Here is an 18,297-nt window from a genome sequence, read left to right as displayed (position 1 = left end):
CCCCCTTACGGTGAGCCAGAAAGGCTAACAGGACAGCATGGCGCGTACCCAGCGGGTCGGACAACCCAAATCCGAAGGTAAACAACCAACCCTTCCCCCCTATTCACCTTGTTCTTTCTTTCATTCTAACAGAAAGACAGTCAGCCCCACCATAGGCACTTCATCCTCAGGCTACATTGTTTCTGTTCCTGGCTTGTCTCAGCCGAATGTATCTGCCACGCTCGATGCCCTCACCTTCGACATGAAAGGTCTGATCAGGAAGATCCAAGACCTGCGAAACTTGGGTATCGAAGATAGCAACATTGCTTTACCTAAGATCTGCGTCGTCGGAGATCAGAGTACTGGAAAGAGCTCGTTGATTGAAGCCATCTCGGAAATCAAGGTGCCTCGAAGTGAAGGCACATGCACCCGATGCCCGCTTGAGATCAACCTTGCACAGAGTGATGTTGAACAGCCTTGGAGCTGCATAGTTTCTCTCTCACGGCCCTACCACTGGGAACCCAAGGATGTCCGTCGACAGAGCTACAAGAAAACCGAAGTCATTGGTCGTTGGGTATGCTGGGGGTCTGGGTCTCCAGATAATGAGCATTTCTGCGTTTTGACAGACAGATCCGAAATCGCCGAGGCTATCAAATGGGCGCAGCTGGCAATCCTCAACCCTGACAAGGATTCGCAGACATTTGTTCCCGGGAAGAACGCCGTCGCCATGCATGATCGCTCACATGGCCTCGTAAAGAACACTGAGGAGTTTTCTCCAAACATTGTCCGACTGAATATTTCCGGTCCGAATCTGCCAACCCTTTCATTCTATGATCTGCCCGGCGTTATTCGCCAGGCGAAGAATGCGCAGGAGAACTATCTCGTGCGATTGATTGAAGACCTTGTGAAGAAACATGCTGCCGACCAAGACTGCATTGTTCTATTGACGCGTTCGATGACCGGTGATGCCGAAGTCTCAAGTGCAGGTGGCATTATCCAAAAGATCAAGGGCACTGAAGCGCGTACCATCGGGGTTCTAACCAAGCCTGACCGTCTGGCATTCTTCGATCGTGGGTCTGGTAGCATCCCTGAGAATGTAGCCATTCGCGAATTCTCTTCTTTCCATCAGTGGATTGAAATCCTGGAAGGGAAGAGCTTCGCACTAGGGCACGGATATTACGTTGTGAAGAACAGCCCCGACCCCGACGTGAGCCACGCCCAGGCCCGCCAGGAGGAAGAGCTATTCTTTTCCAATAAAATCTGGAGTATCGCTCCTATGAATGATTTTTGGAGTCGCCTCGGTGTGAAAAACCTGCAAGATGCGCTCTCAAATGTCTTGATGGACCAGATCCAAAAGTCCCTGCCATCTATCATCAAAAAGGTTAACGAAAAGGCCAAGTGTATCGACGACAAGTTGAAGGACCTTCCGGAAACCCCACGTGAGGATGCGCAGCGAATGGTAACCGAAATGCTCACAATCCTGTACCAGAAGCTGGGGTGCCTGCTGAGTGACAGTGATGCTCCATTTTCCGAGCAGGAATTTGCCCATCTCACGCGAGATTTCAAGACTGCCTTGTCTGTGAGCATGCCCGCGATGACAATCCAGCCAAAGCCCGATGATTTTGAGATTGTCAAGCGTGAACCAGAGGTGCAAGTTCCCATCACGCCGTCCAAGCGTCGAGCTCTCGAACAGGATGAATCACCTCCGCCGAGAAGTACGGCAAACCCAGGCTCAAAGTCTTTGCCAGAGTACACTTTTTCGGAGTTCGAAGTCTGGAATCATGCGGCTGTTCGCTTTTCGCTTTCGCGACTGCGAGACCTCCGAGGAAAGTTCCAGCGTGCCGGGGCTCCTAACCAAACCGACCCCCGTGCCGTGGATGCTCTCAACAAGATGAGCGTCCGACACTGGGATAAGCCTCTCGCAACATTTGTCTGTGAGGTCCACAAAATGGCAAAACGCGTGCTTCTGCAGACGTTGGAAGCTGTTATGGGCCCATACCGCCAAACAGAGCTTTTCCGAGAGCTCAGTCGCATCATCGATGTGTTTCTGACTCGGCTTAAGAAGGAATACTCCGCGGATTGTATGGATAGATACAATGCTGAGATCGGGAAGCCATTTACTTTGGCTGAGGATCTACACAAGCGCAATATGGAAGAGTCGCTGAGGGTCCTGATCGATCGTCGCAATGATTTGCGCCTTAGACAACATTACAAACAGAATGGCGATAATATCCCGAGTGACGAAAAGAAGTTGAAGAAGGAGAAGCTCGAGCTTGGCCCGGATGAATATTCGCCTGAAATCGAGATGATGGCTGTGAGTACTGTGCATACCTTGCTCGTTGTCATAATACTAACCTCCTAACCGAACTCTCGAGCCTATTATTCTATCGCTAGCCTTCGCTTCGCGGATGTCGTGTGCCAGAACGCTTTCATGAAGGTGTTTTTGAAGTGCCAAGAGGAACTTGTGAACATTTTGCGATGCGAAATCGACGCCAACTGTGAGTGCTTGCAGCTATCTTGCCTACAAGAATATACTAATAACCTGTTTTTATAGCGCGTGATCGCTGCGTACTGCTCCTATCTGAAGATCCCGAGAGGGAGAAACTTCGACTCCAGTTGGAGAAAGACCAACGCAAGTTCGCCCAGCCCAGCAATCGCTTCGAGAGTACGAGCGATCGGAGGAAACTTCTGAGGATGTGACTATGGAGGACTCCCCCGAGCCCATCGCGGTGCCTGGATGGGAGGAGATGTAGGAGACGTCTAAGGATGTGATTGATCTCTGTTGATTCTGACATCGGGAACCAACTACGGTTGAGCAATGCTCTTGAATTTTGACTAAGATCTGACATTCAAAATGTGGGGAATTTGAAAGGGGACTCGGAATTTAGAGAGTGACAAAAGTTCGAAAAGAAAGCAAAAGTCCACAAAAAATAATCAAACAGTCACAGTGCCACCCCGGTGGTACCTTAACATCCACATCTATGCTAGTAGAGTAGTAAATTGCCAGATTTGCCAGATCTAATATCAGTGCAGAACTCTGGCTGAGTCAATGCCCTGGATCATCATCCATTAACAAAATTAGTCTCGTTATGAATTGGTCTCAAATTGCCACTGTTCTAGTGCTAATTAGTACTAGTAGCCCTGGAGTGATTGTTTATTTCTGTATACAACCAAGTCAGGTGGTCCGCCCCACCGCGAGTCTTGGCGCAGCCTATCGACGCCCAATCCGGCGCACTTCAAGCTTGAGGCCAGCGTCGCTTTTCTTCTTCATTGCTTCTCTTATCTTCTCCTTACTTCCTCCCAAACCCCCTTCTTTTGCCCGCCATGCTACAGGTACCAATTCGGGAACAGTCCGGCCAGTCCTCCACCAAGGCTGTCATCTTGGTAAGTGACGCAATGTCTCCCCCGCCACGATACAACTGACAAGTCAACAGGTCGGCGGCCCCTCGCGAGGCACTCGATTCCGCCCATTGTCACTTGATGTTCCCAAGGTGCGTACAAGATATAAATCCCAATTCACATGCCGCGCTGTATCGGAGGAAAAGCTGACCGAAATACCCCGATCCTAGCCCCTGTTCGAAGTCGCCGGTCACCCTATCATCCACCACTGCTTGAAGGCGATCGCCAAGGTTCCCGATGTTCGCGAGGTTATTTTGGTTGGATACTATGATGAGTCGGTCTTCCGCGACTTCCTGAAGGACTCGTCCAAGGAGTTCCCCCAGTTCCGCATGCAGTACTTGAGAGAGTACACCGCACTGGGCACTGCTGGTGGACTGTACCACTTCCGCGATGCAATCCTGAAGGGCAAGCCCGAGCGTCTGCTCGTCTTGAACGCCGACGTCTGCTGCTCGTTCCCTCTCACTGAAATGTTGACTCTGTTCGAAGAGAAGGATGCCGAGGCGGTCATTCTGGGAACCCGGGTTAGCAACGATGCCGCCAGCAACTTCGGTTGCATCGTCTCGGATTCGCACACCAAGCGAGTTCTTCACTACGTCGAGAAGCCCGAGTCGCACATCTCCAATCTGATCAACTGCGGTGTCTACCTGTTCGCCACCGAGTGCATTTTCCCCGCGATCCGCAGCGCCATCAAGCGTCGCACCACCCGCCCGCGACTCCTCTCCTACCCCTCGTCCGACAACCTCGAATCGTCCTTTGTCGCCGCCGCCGGAGACGATGATGACACCGAGAAGAGCGAGGTCCTACGCCTTGAGCAGGACATCCTCTCCGACCTCGCAGACAGCAACCGCTTCTTCGTCCACGAGACCAAGGACTTCTGGCGCCAGATCAAGAGCGCCGGCTCCGCCGTCCCCGCCAACGCCCTCTACCTACAGAAGGCCTTCCAGGCACAATCCGAGGAGCTCACCCCTCCATCTGCCACCATTGTTCCCCCTGTTTTCATTCACCTCTACCGCGACCGTTGACCCCACCGCGAAGTTGGGACCTAACGTGTCAATTGGACCTCGTGCTGTCATTGGCGCCGGTGCCCGTGTGAAGGACTCAATTGTCCTGGAAGATGTGGAGATCCGTCACGATGCCTGCGTGATGCACTCGATCATTGGCTGGAACGGCCGGGTCGGGGCCTGGGCCCGCGTGGAGGGAACTCCCATTCCTATTGGCAGCCACTCTACCAGTATTGTGAAGCAGGGCGTCAAGGTCCAAAGCATTACTATCCTGGGCAAGGAGTGTGGTGTCGGAGACGAGGTCCGCGTACAGAACTGCGTTTGCCTTCCTTACAAGGAGCTCAAGCGAGTATGTGTATTTTTCCTCCCCTTTCTCTTTGTCTTTACTAACCGAAATCTTAGGACGTTGCCAACGAGGTTATCATGTAAACGCCCGCAATGCCTACGAATTTGGAATTTGGTTCCTGCGTCCGAAAAATACCACTCCCATCTTGTCAATATCAAGCGCACCATAATGCTGTTTTTTCTTTCCCTTTTTTCCCTCTCTCCACTTTTCACCCTATCCCTGGATGGCCATTTGTTTTCTCCTAGATGAAATCTATCGTCGGATGTGGTGCTTAGTCCATGCTAGATATGAACTGATAAAATGAGTCTGATCTTTTGCTTTGGGATGTGCCTGGCCTGGCGAGTGATTCCAGAAATAATTGATCTATCTACCGACCTTAGTTAAATGAAGATCTCAAATGCTCATACACATCGTCTCAAGTGAACTATTTTCCTCAGGCCTCATAACGCCGCCATATCCATGCAGTCACAGTCAATCTTTTAACCAAGCGGTCGGAGAGGAAATAAGGAAACAAACCCCCAAAAGGCTAAATCATGAATTCCAACCATGGCCCAGTCTCTTGTGAGATAGATGATCATAAAAGGCCAAAGAAAGAGGGAAAAGAAAAAGTTGAAGAAAAGAGGAAAATGACGCGCTTGCTGAACATCATTATCAACCAATAATATAACAAGTCATCGCCAAAAAAAAGTCATCGCTAGTACATGAGAATCACCGGTAGCCAGCCGGATCATAATGCGTCTGGGAAGGGGGATAACCCTGATCCGAACCAAACCTCACCCGTGGACCCGTACCAGCGTGAGCATTATCCAAAAAGCCCGAAGACTCCTGGGCATGAGCATTATCGAGCGAATTGGAATAAGAATGCGAATAAGCATGCGAATAGGCGGGGACATCACCGTAGTGATTTCCACCAGCCATGACGGGAGGTGTTGGGTCCGGATCATACGCGAACGGATCGCTGCGACGGTTAGCCAGCTTTACGTCGGCGGGATCTTCGCCTAGCATTGCGGCGCTTTCCATTGGGTTGTAGACGCCTAATCTGTTGACGCGGCGGCGGACGATGACGTCTAGGGCAATGGAGGCGATGTAGGCGGCTGTGCCGATGACGGTGAAGGAGAAGAGGGCTTTGTAGGAGCGGCAGACGGATATACCGGTTGAATTGGCCCAGTCGGCTGTTGTGCATTTTGTCAGGATTGTGCCGGACATGCTGTAGCTGAGTAGGGCGAGGGAGAGGAGCCAGAGGAGGAGGAGGATGATGTTGAAGATTATGGAGAGTTTGGGCGAGAGGCCGCAGCTGCAGTTGATGACTGTTGTGAAGAGGACATTGAGGAGGGAGAAGACGGCGGTTATGAGGAGCTGTTGGTGGTGTGGAGTGGTTAGTTTTCCATTGTCTTTGGTGGTGATCTCGGAAGACGGGGGGTCCTACGATTAAAAAGGCAAAGGGCAGTTTATAGCCGTCCGCGTGGAGATGGTAAATAAACACAGCGAGGATGAGGCCGACGACGATGGAGGCAAGGAGGGCGGCAGCGCGGATGATGTTGAAGGTTAATGCTGGGTATATGGATGGTTTCACGGAGGTGATTTTGTTGGAGCGCATCTTGGAGCGCATAATGGCGGTGATTGAGGTGGTTGAGGTAGGGAGAGAGAGAGAGAGAGAGAGAGAGTCCAGATCACTGGAGATTGGAGAATGGAGAATGGAGAATGTATTTGTATCAAGTAAACATGATCGGCGCTCCACTTGACACGTTGGGAGCGTGCGTCACCGGGGGCTATTAATAACCGGGCTGTGTTGCTAGGCATTGCTTCCTTGGTGATGGGAGTTATTATAAGTTGCATTAATGCAGTTCTGAGCAGCATCATAAGTGATAAGGTACTAGTACTAGTAGTACTAGTCATTAAACTCAATGTTTCTCTTCTCTCTAAGTTTTCGCATCCCTATATCAGCGAGATCGCTCCATAGCGGCATATGCTTGGCATTTGTTTCAGATCTCGGCATTTAACTACCTTGCACAAGTTATTTAACTAGTACTAGTACTCGTAGTATAACAAGATTTCTACATTCGCCTACTCTCTGTCTCAGATAGCCCATGCTCAATCCCTAATTATTTGTGGTCGACCTTGAAGTTCCCGATGTTGAGGCTCTCGGGAATACGTAGATGGTTGGTTAGAACCGCGGTGCAGGTTACGGCGCTCCATAGTGGCAACCGGCTCAGTAACCGGTTAACAGTTAGTACTAGTCACCGATTTCAAGCAAACAATTTGTGGCCTAGTGTGCTATCTCAATGCTCATCTCGTTGGAATATTCATCTGGTTGTCATATCTTCCCAGGTACCTAGCCGAGTCCACTGACTGGTAGCTTCCAAGTTTCCTATTATCTGTATCCTCGTAGCCGGAAAGATATCTACTCTGACTGAATATTCGTTTTGTCCAATTCTAGAAACTAGCTGGAATTCTTGTTATCTTAGGAGAAATCTTATAAGGGACAGGGAATAATACTGACTGGCAAAAATGATAATATCCGGCTACTACTAGCGGACCATCATTCACAGCTGACTGGATACTAGTAAATCCAGATCATCAGCTGATTTTTCCAAATATAATACTGGCCCGGGGGGCTGTTTATACCTAACTGCCATCGTGGTATTGAGGCACTTAGTGGGTCCGTTTAGACACAAAATAATAATTCTTCTGGCTCGCGGCGCTACTTACGTTAGTCGCTTCCCCACATTTCGTGTTCAGTGGAACGCGGGTACAGTAGAGTCTATTATACCACCAAGATACCACCAAGTACCGAAGATAACCCGCGATAGGTGGAAATTTCAAGAGATCTGCAACCACGGCTTGATTCACTACCGCTATCATCGGCAAATTCCAAGTTGAAGATAGCCAAGTACTCCACTGTTAGCCTGGTATACCGGTGAACCGGCAAATCCGGCGAAAACGGACGCCAAAAGATAAACATTTACCGGAGTATGGACTAACCTGAAAGCTATCAGATCAGATGTACGATAAACTTTCATGCAGAAAGGTCTCTTATTTGCAGAATTTCCTGTGGGGGCACCGGAGACTAAGCTGCAATGACGACCTACGGTCTATTATCCGGAAGAAGCGGCAGAAAGGGGAATAGTCTATCTAATGTGGCGGACAATCTTTGGCACCACTGGAGGCCCTACCACCCTGATGAAAGATAAAATTTATTGAAATAACTTGTTCCAAGCCCTGAGGAGTACCTCGGAATAGGCCTGGGGATGAGGGGGTCTCTAGTACATATACTACGTAGCTGGCCACTCCCCGTTACTGATATGCTGTACTCGTAGTTTCGAGCAGGATCCATTCTCCCGATTATATTCCCAGCCATGAAGCTTTCTCTTGCTCTAACTGGCCTGAACATTGCTCATCTTTACGGCAGAGTCTCGGCCGTGCCAACTCAAATTCGCCATGATGTTTCCAACGCCTCATACGCGGCCGACATGTTCACAACGGCGATTGAATGGAGTGATGCCTACTGGGACGAAGATGCCGGCTACTTACTTGCGGCATCCAGTGGTTCTGGCCGCTACGATACTCGTCACAGTGCTTGGTATGCGACTCAACTACTAGCCAGAAATGAAGAAGGCGATGTTGCACGGGCAATTCGAATCTTCGATAATGTTATTGCGGGCCAGTATCTCGACCCCTTTAAACAATGGTACGGCGACTACCAGCAAGCACCATCTCAGCCTGAACCTGGTACACCCAAGTATCCCGATGAGGGGCCATACAGCTCAGTAAGAATAAGTGTTCCTGATATGTCAAGAGTTAAGCTGATGATTTGGTATTAGTGGGATCCTAATGTCCGCGACTTTGTTGGGTGCGCTTGGATAGTAGCTCTGAATGACTATGAGCATCTGCTTCCGGTCACCACGGTATCGAAAATAGAGCGTTCGCTTCATATCGCGGCGAAGGGCGATCTTTACCGCGTGGGTGGGGTCGACGGCGACAATCTATACCCCTGCTACTCAAATCCCTGGATAATGCGAACAATTCTTCAAAATTGGGTCGGTACTCGCCTGAATGACAACAACTTGACTCAAACCGGTGAGCATTTTGCTCAGGAGCTCTATGAGCTTTGGAGCATTCACCACACGCTTTCCGAGTTCAACTCCCCAACCTACGCTGGCGTTGCGATGTGGGCTTTAGCGTTGTGGGGCCAATACGGCAGTGAAGGAAGCTTGTTGAAAAAGTACGCTCCAGAGATCTTGGCTGCCAGCTGGGATGAGCTTGCACAGCTTTACAATGCGAATCTCAAGAATACGGCTGGTCCCTGGGACCGCACATATGGGTATGACATGAATTTATACGCATCTCTCACGGCTGCCGTGATCTGGGGTGCAGTTGGTAGAGAACACGCACCTTTTCCACGACAAATCTCGGGGATGTATCATCAAGAAGATTTTGCATTCTATCCACTCTTCGCACTTTCCATGCCTGAGATGCTGAAATACCTGTCTCCCAAGTCTAAATCGAGCCTCATCAAATTCCCGGGTGATCATTTCTACACAGCGAAGGCCTACTCGCCGCCGTTCGATGCCTATCCTCGCAACATCACAACATGGATGTCTAAGGATTTGACAATTGGCGCAGAATCAATTGCGGAAGCCGTTGTCGGAGGGCCTGCAAAGAGTAGCAGTGCCTTTAGCCCTGCTCTCATTCAGTGGGCAATTGATGATAAGCAGGTGGGATGCGTTACCCACTGGGTGACCGAGCCTTCGATTGACGCCGTGGCTTCCAAGAACGGTCTGCACATTTCATACCCCAATGCTACGATGGAAAATGGCCCCGTTTCATTCAACTTCCTTTTCAGTGGGCTTGGGATCAACCACGGTGCGAATGTTACCGGTCTGGAAGGCCTTCCTGGATTAGATCTTAAGGTGAAAACAAACGCGCTATCGAACTACAGCATCGTCTACAACACGGATCAAGAGGTGAATGAGTTCATCTTCTACAATATTACATATAGCATGCCGGAGAGCTTTGACGAGGCTCCGTTTATATCTCTGCAGGTTGTTTGATCAAACATTGGGCTTATATCGATAAATAACATGAAGGAACGAATGGACATCAGAATAGATGAAAAACGAGTGACCTGGATGCCCGTAGAAATATTAACCCCGGGAAGGTACCGCGCATATAAATTTGAAAAGCCTTATAACTTATTTCTTCACCGGGCAGATCTGGTCACTCAAACCATTGCTACCACAGATTTGACCATCGCCGCCACCATCTCCGATACACTAAAAGCTCTTTAGTTTCAGGTAATTCTCTGCCAGATGAATTTTATACTTACGCTAGTGTTAGGATTGCACGAACTAAGACCATCTATTAGTAAATGCCAGACGTGTCAGAGATAATAAAACTTACTAGTTGATACCTGCAATCTTGCAAGAGGTCCCGTTGCACGTCTGTGTATCTCGTAGGTTAAGAAGGGATCGGATAATAGTAGTGCTTTCAATGGTCAACTTACGCCGCAGTATTTCCATCCATTTGGACAGATCCATTTAGTCGCGGCTCCACTGGCCTCAGCCGGGGCAGCTATGACCATAGAGGCAGTGGCCACGATAGTAGCAAGAGTGAAACTGATAACACGCATAATGGATGGTTTAGATTGATTGATAGAAGGGCGTTGGGTTGTAAATAATAAGAAGTTTGGAATGATGAACTTGGAAGATAGTTCAGAATGAGTCTCTGTAGACGGAATCTTTTGCATCTTTATATCTTTAGCAGGAGAGAATGAGAGGAAAATCTATTCTTTTTCTGGTGATACCGAGCTGAAGTGTAAGTGAGCCTCGTGAACGGCGGTAGCTGAAAAATCAGGGTCCTTGTAAGTATGCACGAGGGCATGAAGGCCAAGGAATATTTGTAACACTTTGGATAACTATCGGGCGTAAGTACAAAGATCGGCAGACCTCCAACCAATTCAATTCAATCAGTAGGTTGCTAAAGAGAGCCTCACGGGCCGTATGACGACTGCTTCCAGTCGGGTTTGCAATTGAGATGCTGTCAACGCTTTAGGCAAACAATAATAGCGTAAGGCAGTGCTATGGAATGACTTATAACCCCTCTCGATCAACATAATCATATCCTCTTCTTGGAAATGTGGTCTTTAATTTTCAGCCAGAAAAACCTCAGCCCGGGGCGTCCAGAGCAATATGACTTTCCGCCGCTTGACTGTACAAATCCAGGCATATCAATGCTCGCCAGCCTCGCAACAAGTCTTTTTGGAATGGGGAGCCTCAGATTTAGTCCTCCATGGCTCCTCCATACGGAGTATCCAATTGCCGAGTCTTGAGTATTATTGACAGCGATCACGAAAGTACAGCCAATGGAGTGTTTTACGGCATGGAAAAGCATCCAGCCGTGAATTCTGCGAAGTTTCAATTCACATAACGGTCAGAAGGTGGCCGTCTTGGAGCTAGTTACGAGAACGTAGTCTGATGGTATTTTATTAGCATGAGGGAATTAAATCTATGCTCGCACTGCCCTCGTAGCCTATATCCTGCAGGTTTGATGCACCTTGGGTGGGGGGCTTCATCTGCCGATGAGGCTCACGGCTCGCGAGGTTGCGGTTGACTTCTACTACCCCGCATTTCTCGAGCTGCGAGCCATAACTGGTTTGTGTTAATTTGGCCCCTGCTTTGAACTAAAACAAATCCATCAGCCTGTCGATCACTTGGGCGCCTGATATAAAGATACACGAGGCTAACGAGCTGAAGTTTCGGTGTCGTTAACCACTGAAGTCAGTGGAATGAGTTGGGAGATGGGAATATTAACACGATACATCTTCTCAAGAAGAGCTTATGGCTTCATCATATCTAGGCTTAGACTCCTGCTACAAGTGGTCAATTCCTATCATCAATGCCCACATTCGGATCGACAAGTCCTCGAATACCAATGGGAAAGTCTGAATCAGCCTAGTCACAGGGGAAAAGCTTGGATTCACACTTACAATGGCTCGCGCTACTAGGGCCAGATAATTTCCCTGCTTTCTGTAGTGCTTCGAGATTCCTTGTTGTTTTCGCTGAGAAAAGATGCTATACTATGTCTGGGGCATCCAAGGAAAAAAGTTAACGCGCGTTGTGAGATAAGAGATTGCCTGTATGAAATTTGAGATATCAGATTTGTAAAATATTCAAGAAAGTGAAACCTGAAATCATAACGACTAACACAACAATACTTACATTCCAAATCAATTTCACAATAAATCATAGTTACTTAGGATGATGTTTAACTATTCCAACTAAGTCACACGCTTTTGCTAGTTTACCTTGATAATCTTAGGTTGTAATCATTTCTTTTTAAATTAATATGGCAATATTCTCGTAGACTCGTACTGCAACTGCCTTGGGCGACATCCAGTAGATGCCTGAGGTCCCAAGGTCAACTAATCCGAGTCATCGGGTCGAAGATATTTCCTTCATGAAAAGAAGTGAATTTGGTTTCCAGGTCTTCTACGGGGTCATTTAAGAGAGGCTGAAGCGGATCTCGCCGGCTCGTTAATAGTTACTACTAACTAGTAGTAGCCACCTAACTAGCCCCGGCCGGGCCTAGCCACAGGCAGCGATCCGCCCCAAACCTAATGGAGATAGCTTCAATCAAAAGTGGTTCAAAATAAATATTTCTATTGCACGCTAGACCACCTTCCAGCACATCCAACTCGCCATGCGGCCCTCGATCCTTCGACCCCTGACGCGGGCGCATTTAGCCCCTCGAAAGATTTCACCTGCGGCCTTCACACCAGCCAGATCTTTATTCCATAAGACTGCTGTACTCAGAGATGGGCTATGGACCTCACCAGAGAGAAAAAGCAATGAGCCATACCTCCATCTGGAAGCCATCAAAAGTCCAATCAGTGCCGCCCACATCGAGGCACAGGATCTAGTCGTCGGTTCGTCCACAAATCCATAAGCCAGCTATCCCAAATGACTGCAACAATCAGCTAACATAAAAATGTTTGACGGTCCAGTTGATCGTATTCTAGAGCCTCAAACGGTCGCGAATTTCATTGGGTTTCTCTTCGGAAATCCGCTTCCCGATGGCACTCGTCCCTCATCAATCGCTACTCTACCGCTAAAGGAGCTTGCTCTGATACAAGGCAACGAGCGGGTACTTGGCGCTGATACAAAATCTTTCTTCTACCGTGTAATGCTTTATATCGGTTCCAACGAGGATAGCAGTCGACTTTGCGGGGTTGGCAAGAATATCCAGTCTCTCAAATCCCGCCTTTGGTCGGGTATCACTCCCTTGAGTGATCAACGATGGAAAGAGAAAGGCCTCCATCTGCCGGAGAACTTCGATCAAGCCTGCCAGAACCTTGGTGCTGTGGTCTCGGTGTTCGAGTACCTGAACGTTCCAGAGGTTCAAAAAAATCTTCGCGACACTTTCAATCTCATTTACGATACTTGGAGCGATCTAGACGTCGTTATTAATCAGCGCAGAGCTGAAACGGGTGCAGAGCCTGTCAGTGTCGCTGATCTCTGGACTTTGTACATGTCGGTCCATCTAGAGGTCATAACCCAGCGGGCGCATAAATGGGTCACGCAGCATGTCGATAGCTTGCGAGCTCCATTTATGCAAGATTTATTAGCCTATCAGGGTCAGGGTCAAAAGGTGTTTGAACCAGATGCAAAGCAGTGGCAGTTGGGTGATGCGCTCCACGTCTTGCTAGAAACCTCCGTTCGAGCGGACCATACGATCATGATTCCGATGGAGGGTTATAAAGGGTATAAGGCTTCAGACAACAAAGTTGGACCGCCAGAAATGCACTCTGCCCAACATCAGGAGCGGGGGCGGCGTACTCCCAGCGGGTGAAATTTCTCAGCCACAAAATTCCCATGGACAGATTTTTTGAGGGAATTGCTAAAGGTGAAAAATCCAGGAAGCTTACTGTCTCGGAACAAATCTACGAGGCTACAACAGAACAAGTTGATGCTCAGAGGCAAATTAGAAGAGAGCTTCGTGGTCGTTCGCTTGACTCCACTTTTCAGGAGCCGTGGATAATTTCCAAGTTGGATAGGTTCAAATATTTGGAAAATAATGATTTACCAAAAGACTCTGGTATTGCCATTTATCGTCTGACTCATGGACAATCTGAGTCAGAATGGTTGGAATTTGTCAAGAAACTTGAAGATCATATCTCCGATTGGGGGGCCGGTCAAGATGGCAGCGATTCTATCAAGCCATACCTGAAGCTCCACTGGCTAGATGGAAAGAAATTGGGCATCGCACAAGATGACATTGAAGCCGCAAAGCAGTATGTACTTCTTCATGCTAGTGGAGAGTTTTTGGCTAAATATTGATATAGGCATTTTAACGAGGTGTTTAATGGCTTTGAGGGCCCGGATGCACCTCCCCTAGATCTCCAATCTAAAGCAATTCTTGCCATTGACTCGGCCTCTTTTGCGTCCTATATGAGCAACTCCTATGACGCTGCAAAATCCTCTGTGCTCCCAGGGGATTCAACAGGATTCGTTCTCGCTATTGACCCCGAATTTGATCCCGAAATTGGATTTGATAGACCAGATGAATCCCCCGATTACAATGGCCAGATGCGTGTTCTCGGAAGTCTAGTCTGGGGTGACTTGTATGCTATACTGGAGTCGCAATCCGGGGGACTCGGAAACCTGTGGCCTCTAGCTATGCACCATCCAGATCAGATTTACGTCGGCCCAGTTATCCCACTACAAAGACTCAACTGGCAGGCTCAAAAAGACGGTCAGTGGAATGTGGTATCTGAGGCAATGAACTATGCAGGGAAATTCTTGAAGTGAATTTCAGGACACATGGCCCACGAATGAGTCGTTGAAAGTCTGACCCAGTGTTTCTACCAGGACAGCAGCGTCCCAAAAATACTATATTCTCTCTCTACATTGTTAGAGGATTTTAATATGTCCTAGACTTACAAATATTTTCTTCTATAATTCCTTTTAAATCATCATTGTAATTCGCAAGATTATCTCAAGAGCCCTGGAGTTTTCTTTCAAAGAATGCGTATTGCCTCGTCACTTGCGTCTTTCATCATTCAGAAACCGGCTAGAGAATCCAATTACGGATTTGAACTGAGTATGATTGAATTAAACTTCTGGTGCTTGGTAAATGCGCTGTTAGGCCCTCTACGAAAACGGTATCTCCGAACATCAAACCCCTACCTGCAGCGGCCAAAATCCGAGGGCATCGTGGCGGGATAAATGACTTTTGGACTTCTCCTAAATTACAGTGAGTCTGATCCGTAAGCCTTCTTTCTAGATATGGCATTTTTAGTGTGCTAATCCCAGCCTTGTGCAGGGTAGCTGCTCGGTTTTTGGAGCCGGGCTAAATCCGCCCGCGACTCTTCGCATTCTGCATCCAATATTATCTCCATATATGATTTATAATTAGGAGAACCATTTCAATAATCATTTCGGAATTAAAACCGCGATGTTACTAACGTATCACTATAAGTACTCCTGAGGCGTCCTAGGCTCTCTGGTTGTATCGTTCACAACACCCAGATCCGCCATTCAATACTACAAAAGCAAGATCAACAATCAATATTCTCAATCCATCGCTATGGCTGGGAATCAAAGCCCAGCTACTCGTCTTCCCAAGATGAAAGAGCACGCTCTCATCGGCGATGCTGCGAAGATTCCCGTCATCAATTCAACTCCCATTATCTCAATGAGCCCGATTATTCTACCTGCACCAGACCGTATCATCGATATACACATCAAGGTTTCTGCGCCTACAACGGGAGTAAATTTACCAATCATTCTCCTTTCTCATGGTCAAGGTCATTCGAATTATCTGTCCTCGCTCGACGGATACGGTCCCATCGCCAATTTCTGGGCATCCCATGGCTTCATCGTGATTCAGCCTACTCATCTCAGCTCCAAGTCTCTAAGTCTTAGTGACGATGTAGTCCATGGAGATGGTCCGATGTTCTGGCGCTCTCGTGCTCAGGATATGAAGCATATCCTTGACCATCTCGACGAAATCGAGACCGCTTTCCCCCAGATTCAAGGACGCCTGAGACCGCAGCCGCGTCGCTATTGCTGGTCACTCTATGGGTGGCCAAACTGCCAGCCTGCTGATGGGCGCTCGTTCCCGTGATTCCACCGAAGATCCTCTCGTCGATTTCTTTGAGCCGCGCATCAAGGCGGGTGTCTTGCTGGCTGCCCCGGGTGATGGAGGCGACGGCGTTAGCCAACGCGTTAAAGACAACTGGACATTTCTCGCGGAGCATACCCACGCGGAGATGAAAACGCCTGCCCTCATTGTCATTGGAGAAAATGACGGTTCGCCCTTTCTGACCACGCGGGGTGCAGCATACCATGCAGATGCGTACCATAGAAGCAAGGGCCCAAAGTCTCTGCTTACAATTGCCGGGGATATCACGGTGTAGGCGGTGTTTCTGGCTATGATTCAAATGAAGCCACAAATGATGAGAGCCCGGAGCGATTAGGTGTGACCCAAAGGCTTACTTGGGCCTATCTTCGCAGTCAATTCTATCCTGAGGATCCAGCATGGTCGGTTTCTTGCAATGCACTTGAGAAACTCCCAAATTTGGGAGCAGTCGAAAGCAAGTGATGATGTTATACTTTGAGAGGATTGTGGAGCACGTTAGTCTAGAAGCAGTCTAAGGATTTATTCAATCCATGACTACTTTAATTCTCTTTATCGCGGAATGGTTATACGGTCTCTATATCGTTGCTTTCCACAATGACAGTCACTTTCTTCACATTCAATACAACTTGAACTCTCCCCTTGGTCTTAATTTTCAAGAGGTCCCTTGCTTTTCTTTTGGACTCAGAGGCCTATACTACCTTTCTTTATTGACTGGAGATATTTAGACTACTATTACTACTTGTACCTTGACTACTAGTAGTTAACTAGATTGTTGAAGTATACGGATCGCACGTCATAATCTGGATAAATCAGACTCAGCCTTCCACGCAATTAAATATTGGAAATCAATCGACTGAGATCAAAGTCTTCTTATACCCAATCTATTACTATTACTAGTATTGTTTTAGTACAATATTCCCACAAAATTATCGTAGGCCCTCATGGTTGGAGTGGAATGGAATGGAGTGCCAAGCACGGCCCACTCGTCCCTCCGCGCCGCGTTGTCACTATGTTGCCTCGACTCACCTTTTAAAACCTCCCAATGACCCAATACCACCATCGCTCTACCATCCCCTCGCATTAGGCTTCATCGCTCATCCCTTCAATCAAAACCTGGGCGTGCAACAAGGACACCAACCCGTGTCACCGCAAACAAACGGGGATCTCCCCCGCACAACTCACCTTCTCCCCTCCACCCTCCGCCCTCCCCAACTCACCAAATCCTCAACATGTCGACTTACGAAAGTACGCATTCAAGCTCCCAGCACAAGTCTATACAAGGAAGACCCCAAGAACTAGAAGCTTACTCAATATAGTTGAACACAATACCACCGACCCCTCCGCGGCTTCCTCCGCCCCGCGTCGCCGCAGACCTGACCTCTCCACCTTCTTCTCGACCCTCTCAGAGATAACCCCAGCTCCGGATCACCGACCCCATGCCGTCCCGGTACCAGGCGACGTGAGCGCAGCCTTCTACTCGCTCGCCGAGGCTCTAGAAATGATGCGCCGCGAATCAGGCACTGCCGAACCACAAACCCAAACTGGCGACAACACTGCCTCCGCCGAAACCAGCGACGACCTTCTCACGACAATGATCCAGAATCTGCTCAATGGCGCCGAGGCCCCGCCACGGGAGGTGGAAGGCGTGAGCGAAGAGTTTTGCGATAGTAAGTCTCCCACAATTACATGTCGCCAGCCAGCTAGCCGGCCCGCAACTTCCCACTGCACCGAAGCAACCCCACCGGATCAAGTCAACATGGGCTAATTCGCGGAACTTCCGTCTTATCTTTTTACAGTGCTTGACCGTGTTCCTAAATCATCTCTCGACTCTTCGCAAACTTGCCCTATCTGTAACAACCCCTTCCTGGAAGATGAGTACCCCCTCGTCGTCCGACTACCCTGCCACCCCACCCACTTGTTTGATCTCGAGTGCGTGCGTCCCTGGTTGCGGCTGCGTGGTACCTGTCCGCTTGACCGGTTCGATTTCGCGAAGCAGCAGCGTGAAAAGGATGAGGAGCGTAAGCGTATCGCCGATGAGGATGAGGAGGAGGAATGGGATGGCATGTATGGTTAAATATGACCAGGGAAAATCAAGGTTCGTTATAACTGGGGATGGATAAGGGCAGCGCTGGCGTTGAGATGGGTGCATTTGTGGTCGGTTGATGTTGCGATGCAGAGCGAAGATATGAGATTATGACAGCATCTGAATTTGATGATCATGGAATGAATATATGTGCATGCTGCGTGCGCGACTGCTCTTGCAAGGTTGATGGTTCAGCGTACTGCATTCCAAGGTTGATAAGATTTCTCATGATGTACAAGACTAGTATTCGATATCAGGATCTTACGGTTTAATGCAATGGAAGAAAATCATCTGAAGAGAAAGTGTTTCTTTGGTGTTTGGTTTCTATTGTATTCCAAAGTTCGTAGTTT

The 18,297-nt window shown here is 48.6% G+C and overlaps 8 protein-coding genes across 8 annotated transcripts; 6 read left to right on the top strand and 2 right to left on the bottom strand.

Moving 5' to 3' along the window:
* Positions 1 to 37: 37 nt before the first annotated feature.
* Positions 38 to 2,679, top strand: N7509_010332 (putative dynamin GTPase; the record flags this gene model as incomplete). Its single annotated transcript, XM_056634969.1, has 4 exons — positions 38 to 77; positions 141 to 2,297; positions 2,355 to 2,477; positions 2,534 to 2,679. The coding sequence occupies 4 exons, from the start codon at positions 38 to 40 to the stop codon at positions 2,677 to 2,679; spliced, it is 2,466 nt and encodes an 821-aa protein (XP_056485589.1).
* A 624-nt stretch (positions 2,680 to 3,303) lies between these two features.
* On the top strand, positions 3,304 to 4,808 carry N7509_010331 (mannose-1-phosphate guanylyltransferase; the record flags this gene model as incomplete). Its single annotated transcript, XM_056634968.1, has 5 exons — positions 3,304 to 3,363; positions 3,414 to 3,470; positions 3,549 to 4,361; positions 4,414 to 4,728; positions 4,782 to 4,808. 5 exons carry the CDS (start codon positions 3,304 to 3,306, stop codon positions 4,806 to 4,808), a joined length of 1,272 nt encoding a protein of 423 aa, XP_056485588.1.
* A 625-nt stretch (positions 4,809 to 5,433) lies between these two features.
* On the bottom strand, positions 5,434 to 6,334 carry N7509_010330 (uncharacterized protein; the record flags this gene model as incomplete). Its single annotated transcript, XM_056634967.1, has 2 exons — positions 5,434 to 6,081; positions 6,152 to 6,334. The coding sequence occupies 2 exons, from the start codon at positions 6,332 to 6,334 to the stop codon at positions 5,434 to 5,436; spliced, it is 831 nt and encodes a 276-aa protein (XP_056485587.1).
* A 1,747-nt stretch (positions 6,335 to 8,081) lies between these two features.
* Positions 8,082 to 9,776, top strand: N7509_010329 (uncharacterized protein; the record flags this gene model as incomplete). Its single annotated transcript, XM_056634966.1, has 2 exons — positions 8,082 to 8,492; positions 8,547 to 9,776. The coding sequence occupies 2 exons, from the start codon at positions 8,082 to 8,084 to the stop codon at positions 9,774 to 9,776; spliced, it is 1,641 nt and encodes a 546-aa protein (XP_056485586.1).
* Positions 9,777 to 9,917: 141 nt separating this feature from the next.
* On the bottom strand, positions 9,918 to 10,354 carry N7509_010328 (uncharacterized protein; the record flags this gene model as incomplete). Its single annotated transcript, XM_056634965.1, has 2 exons — positions 9,918 to 9,998; positions 10,229 to 10,354. 2 exons carry the CDS (start codon positions 10,352 to 10,354, stop codon positions 9,918 to 9,920), a joined length of 207 nt encoding a protein of 68 aa, XP_056485585.1.
* Positions 10,355 to 12,423: 2,069 nt separating this feature from the next.
* Positions 12,424 to 14,531, top strand: N7509_010327 (uncharacterized protein; the record flags this gene model as incomplete). The annotated part of the gene is made up of 4 exons (XM_056634964.1): positions 12,424 to 12,649; positions 12,728 to 13,568; positions 13,640 to 14,014; positions 14,066 to 14,531. The coding sequence occupies 4 exons, from the start codon at positions 12,424 to 12,426 to the stop codon at positions 14,529 to 14,531; spliced, it is 1,908 nt and encodes a 635-aa protein (XP_056485584.1).
* Positions 14,532 to 15,309: 778 nt separating this feature from the next.
* Positions 15,310 to 16,141, top strand: N7509_010326 (alpha/beta hydrolase family protein; the record flags this gene model as incomplete). The annotated part of the gene is made up of 2 exons (XM_056634963.1): positions 15,310 to 15,794; positions 15,823 to 16,141. 2 exons carry the CDS (start codon positions 15,310 to 15,312, stop codon positions 16,139 to 16,141), a joined length of 804 nt encoding a protein of 267 aa, XP_056485583.1.
* Positions 16,142 to 17,093: 952 nt separating this feature from the next.
* N7509_010325 (uncharacterized protein) lies at positions 17,094 to 17,938 on the top strand (the record flags this gene model as incomplete). Its single annotated transcript, XM_056634962.1, has 3 exons — positions 17,094 to 17,109; positions 17,181 to 17,531; positions 17,661 to 17,938. 3 exons carry the CDS (start codon positions 17,094 to 17,096, stop codon positions 17,936 to 17,938), a joined length of 645 nt encoding a protein of 214 aa, XP_056485582.1.
* Positions 17,939 to 18,297: the final 359 nt, after the last annotated feature.

This window comes from Penicillium cosmopolitanum (genome assembly GCF_028827165.1).
Source record: "Penicillium cosmopolitanum strain IBT 29677 chromosome Unknown utg000009l:1.0-9042332.0:1.0-9050551.0, whole genome shotgun sequence".
Classification (NCBI taxonomy): domain Eukaryota; kingdom Fungi; phylum Ascomycota; class Eurotiomycetes; order Eurotiales; family Aspergillaceae; genus Penicillium; species Penicillium cosmopolitanum.
Note: the sequence above shows the minus strand (reverse complement) of the source record. Positions and strands in the feature narration are given on the sequence as shown.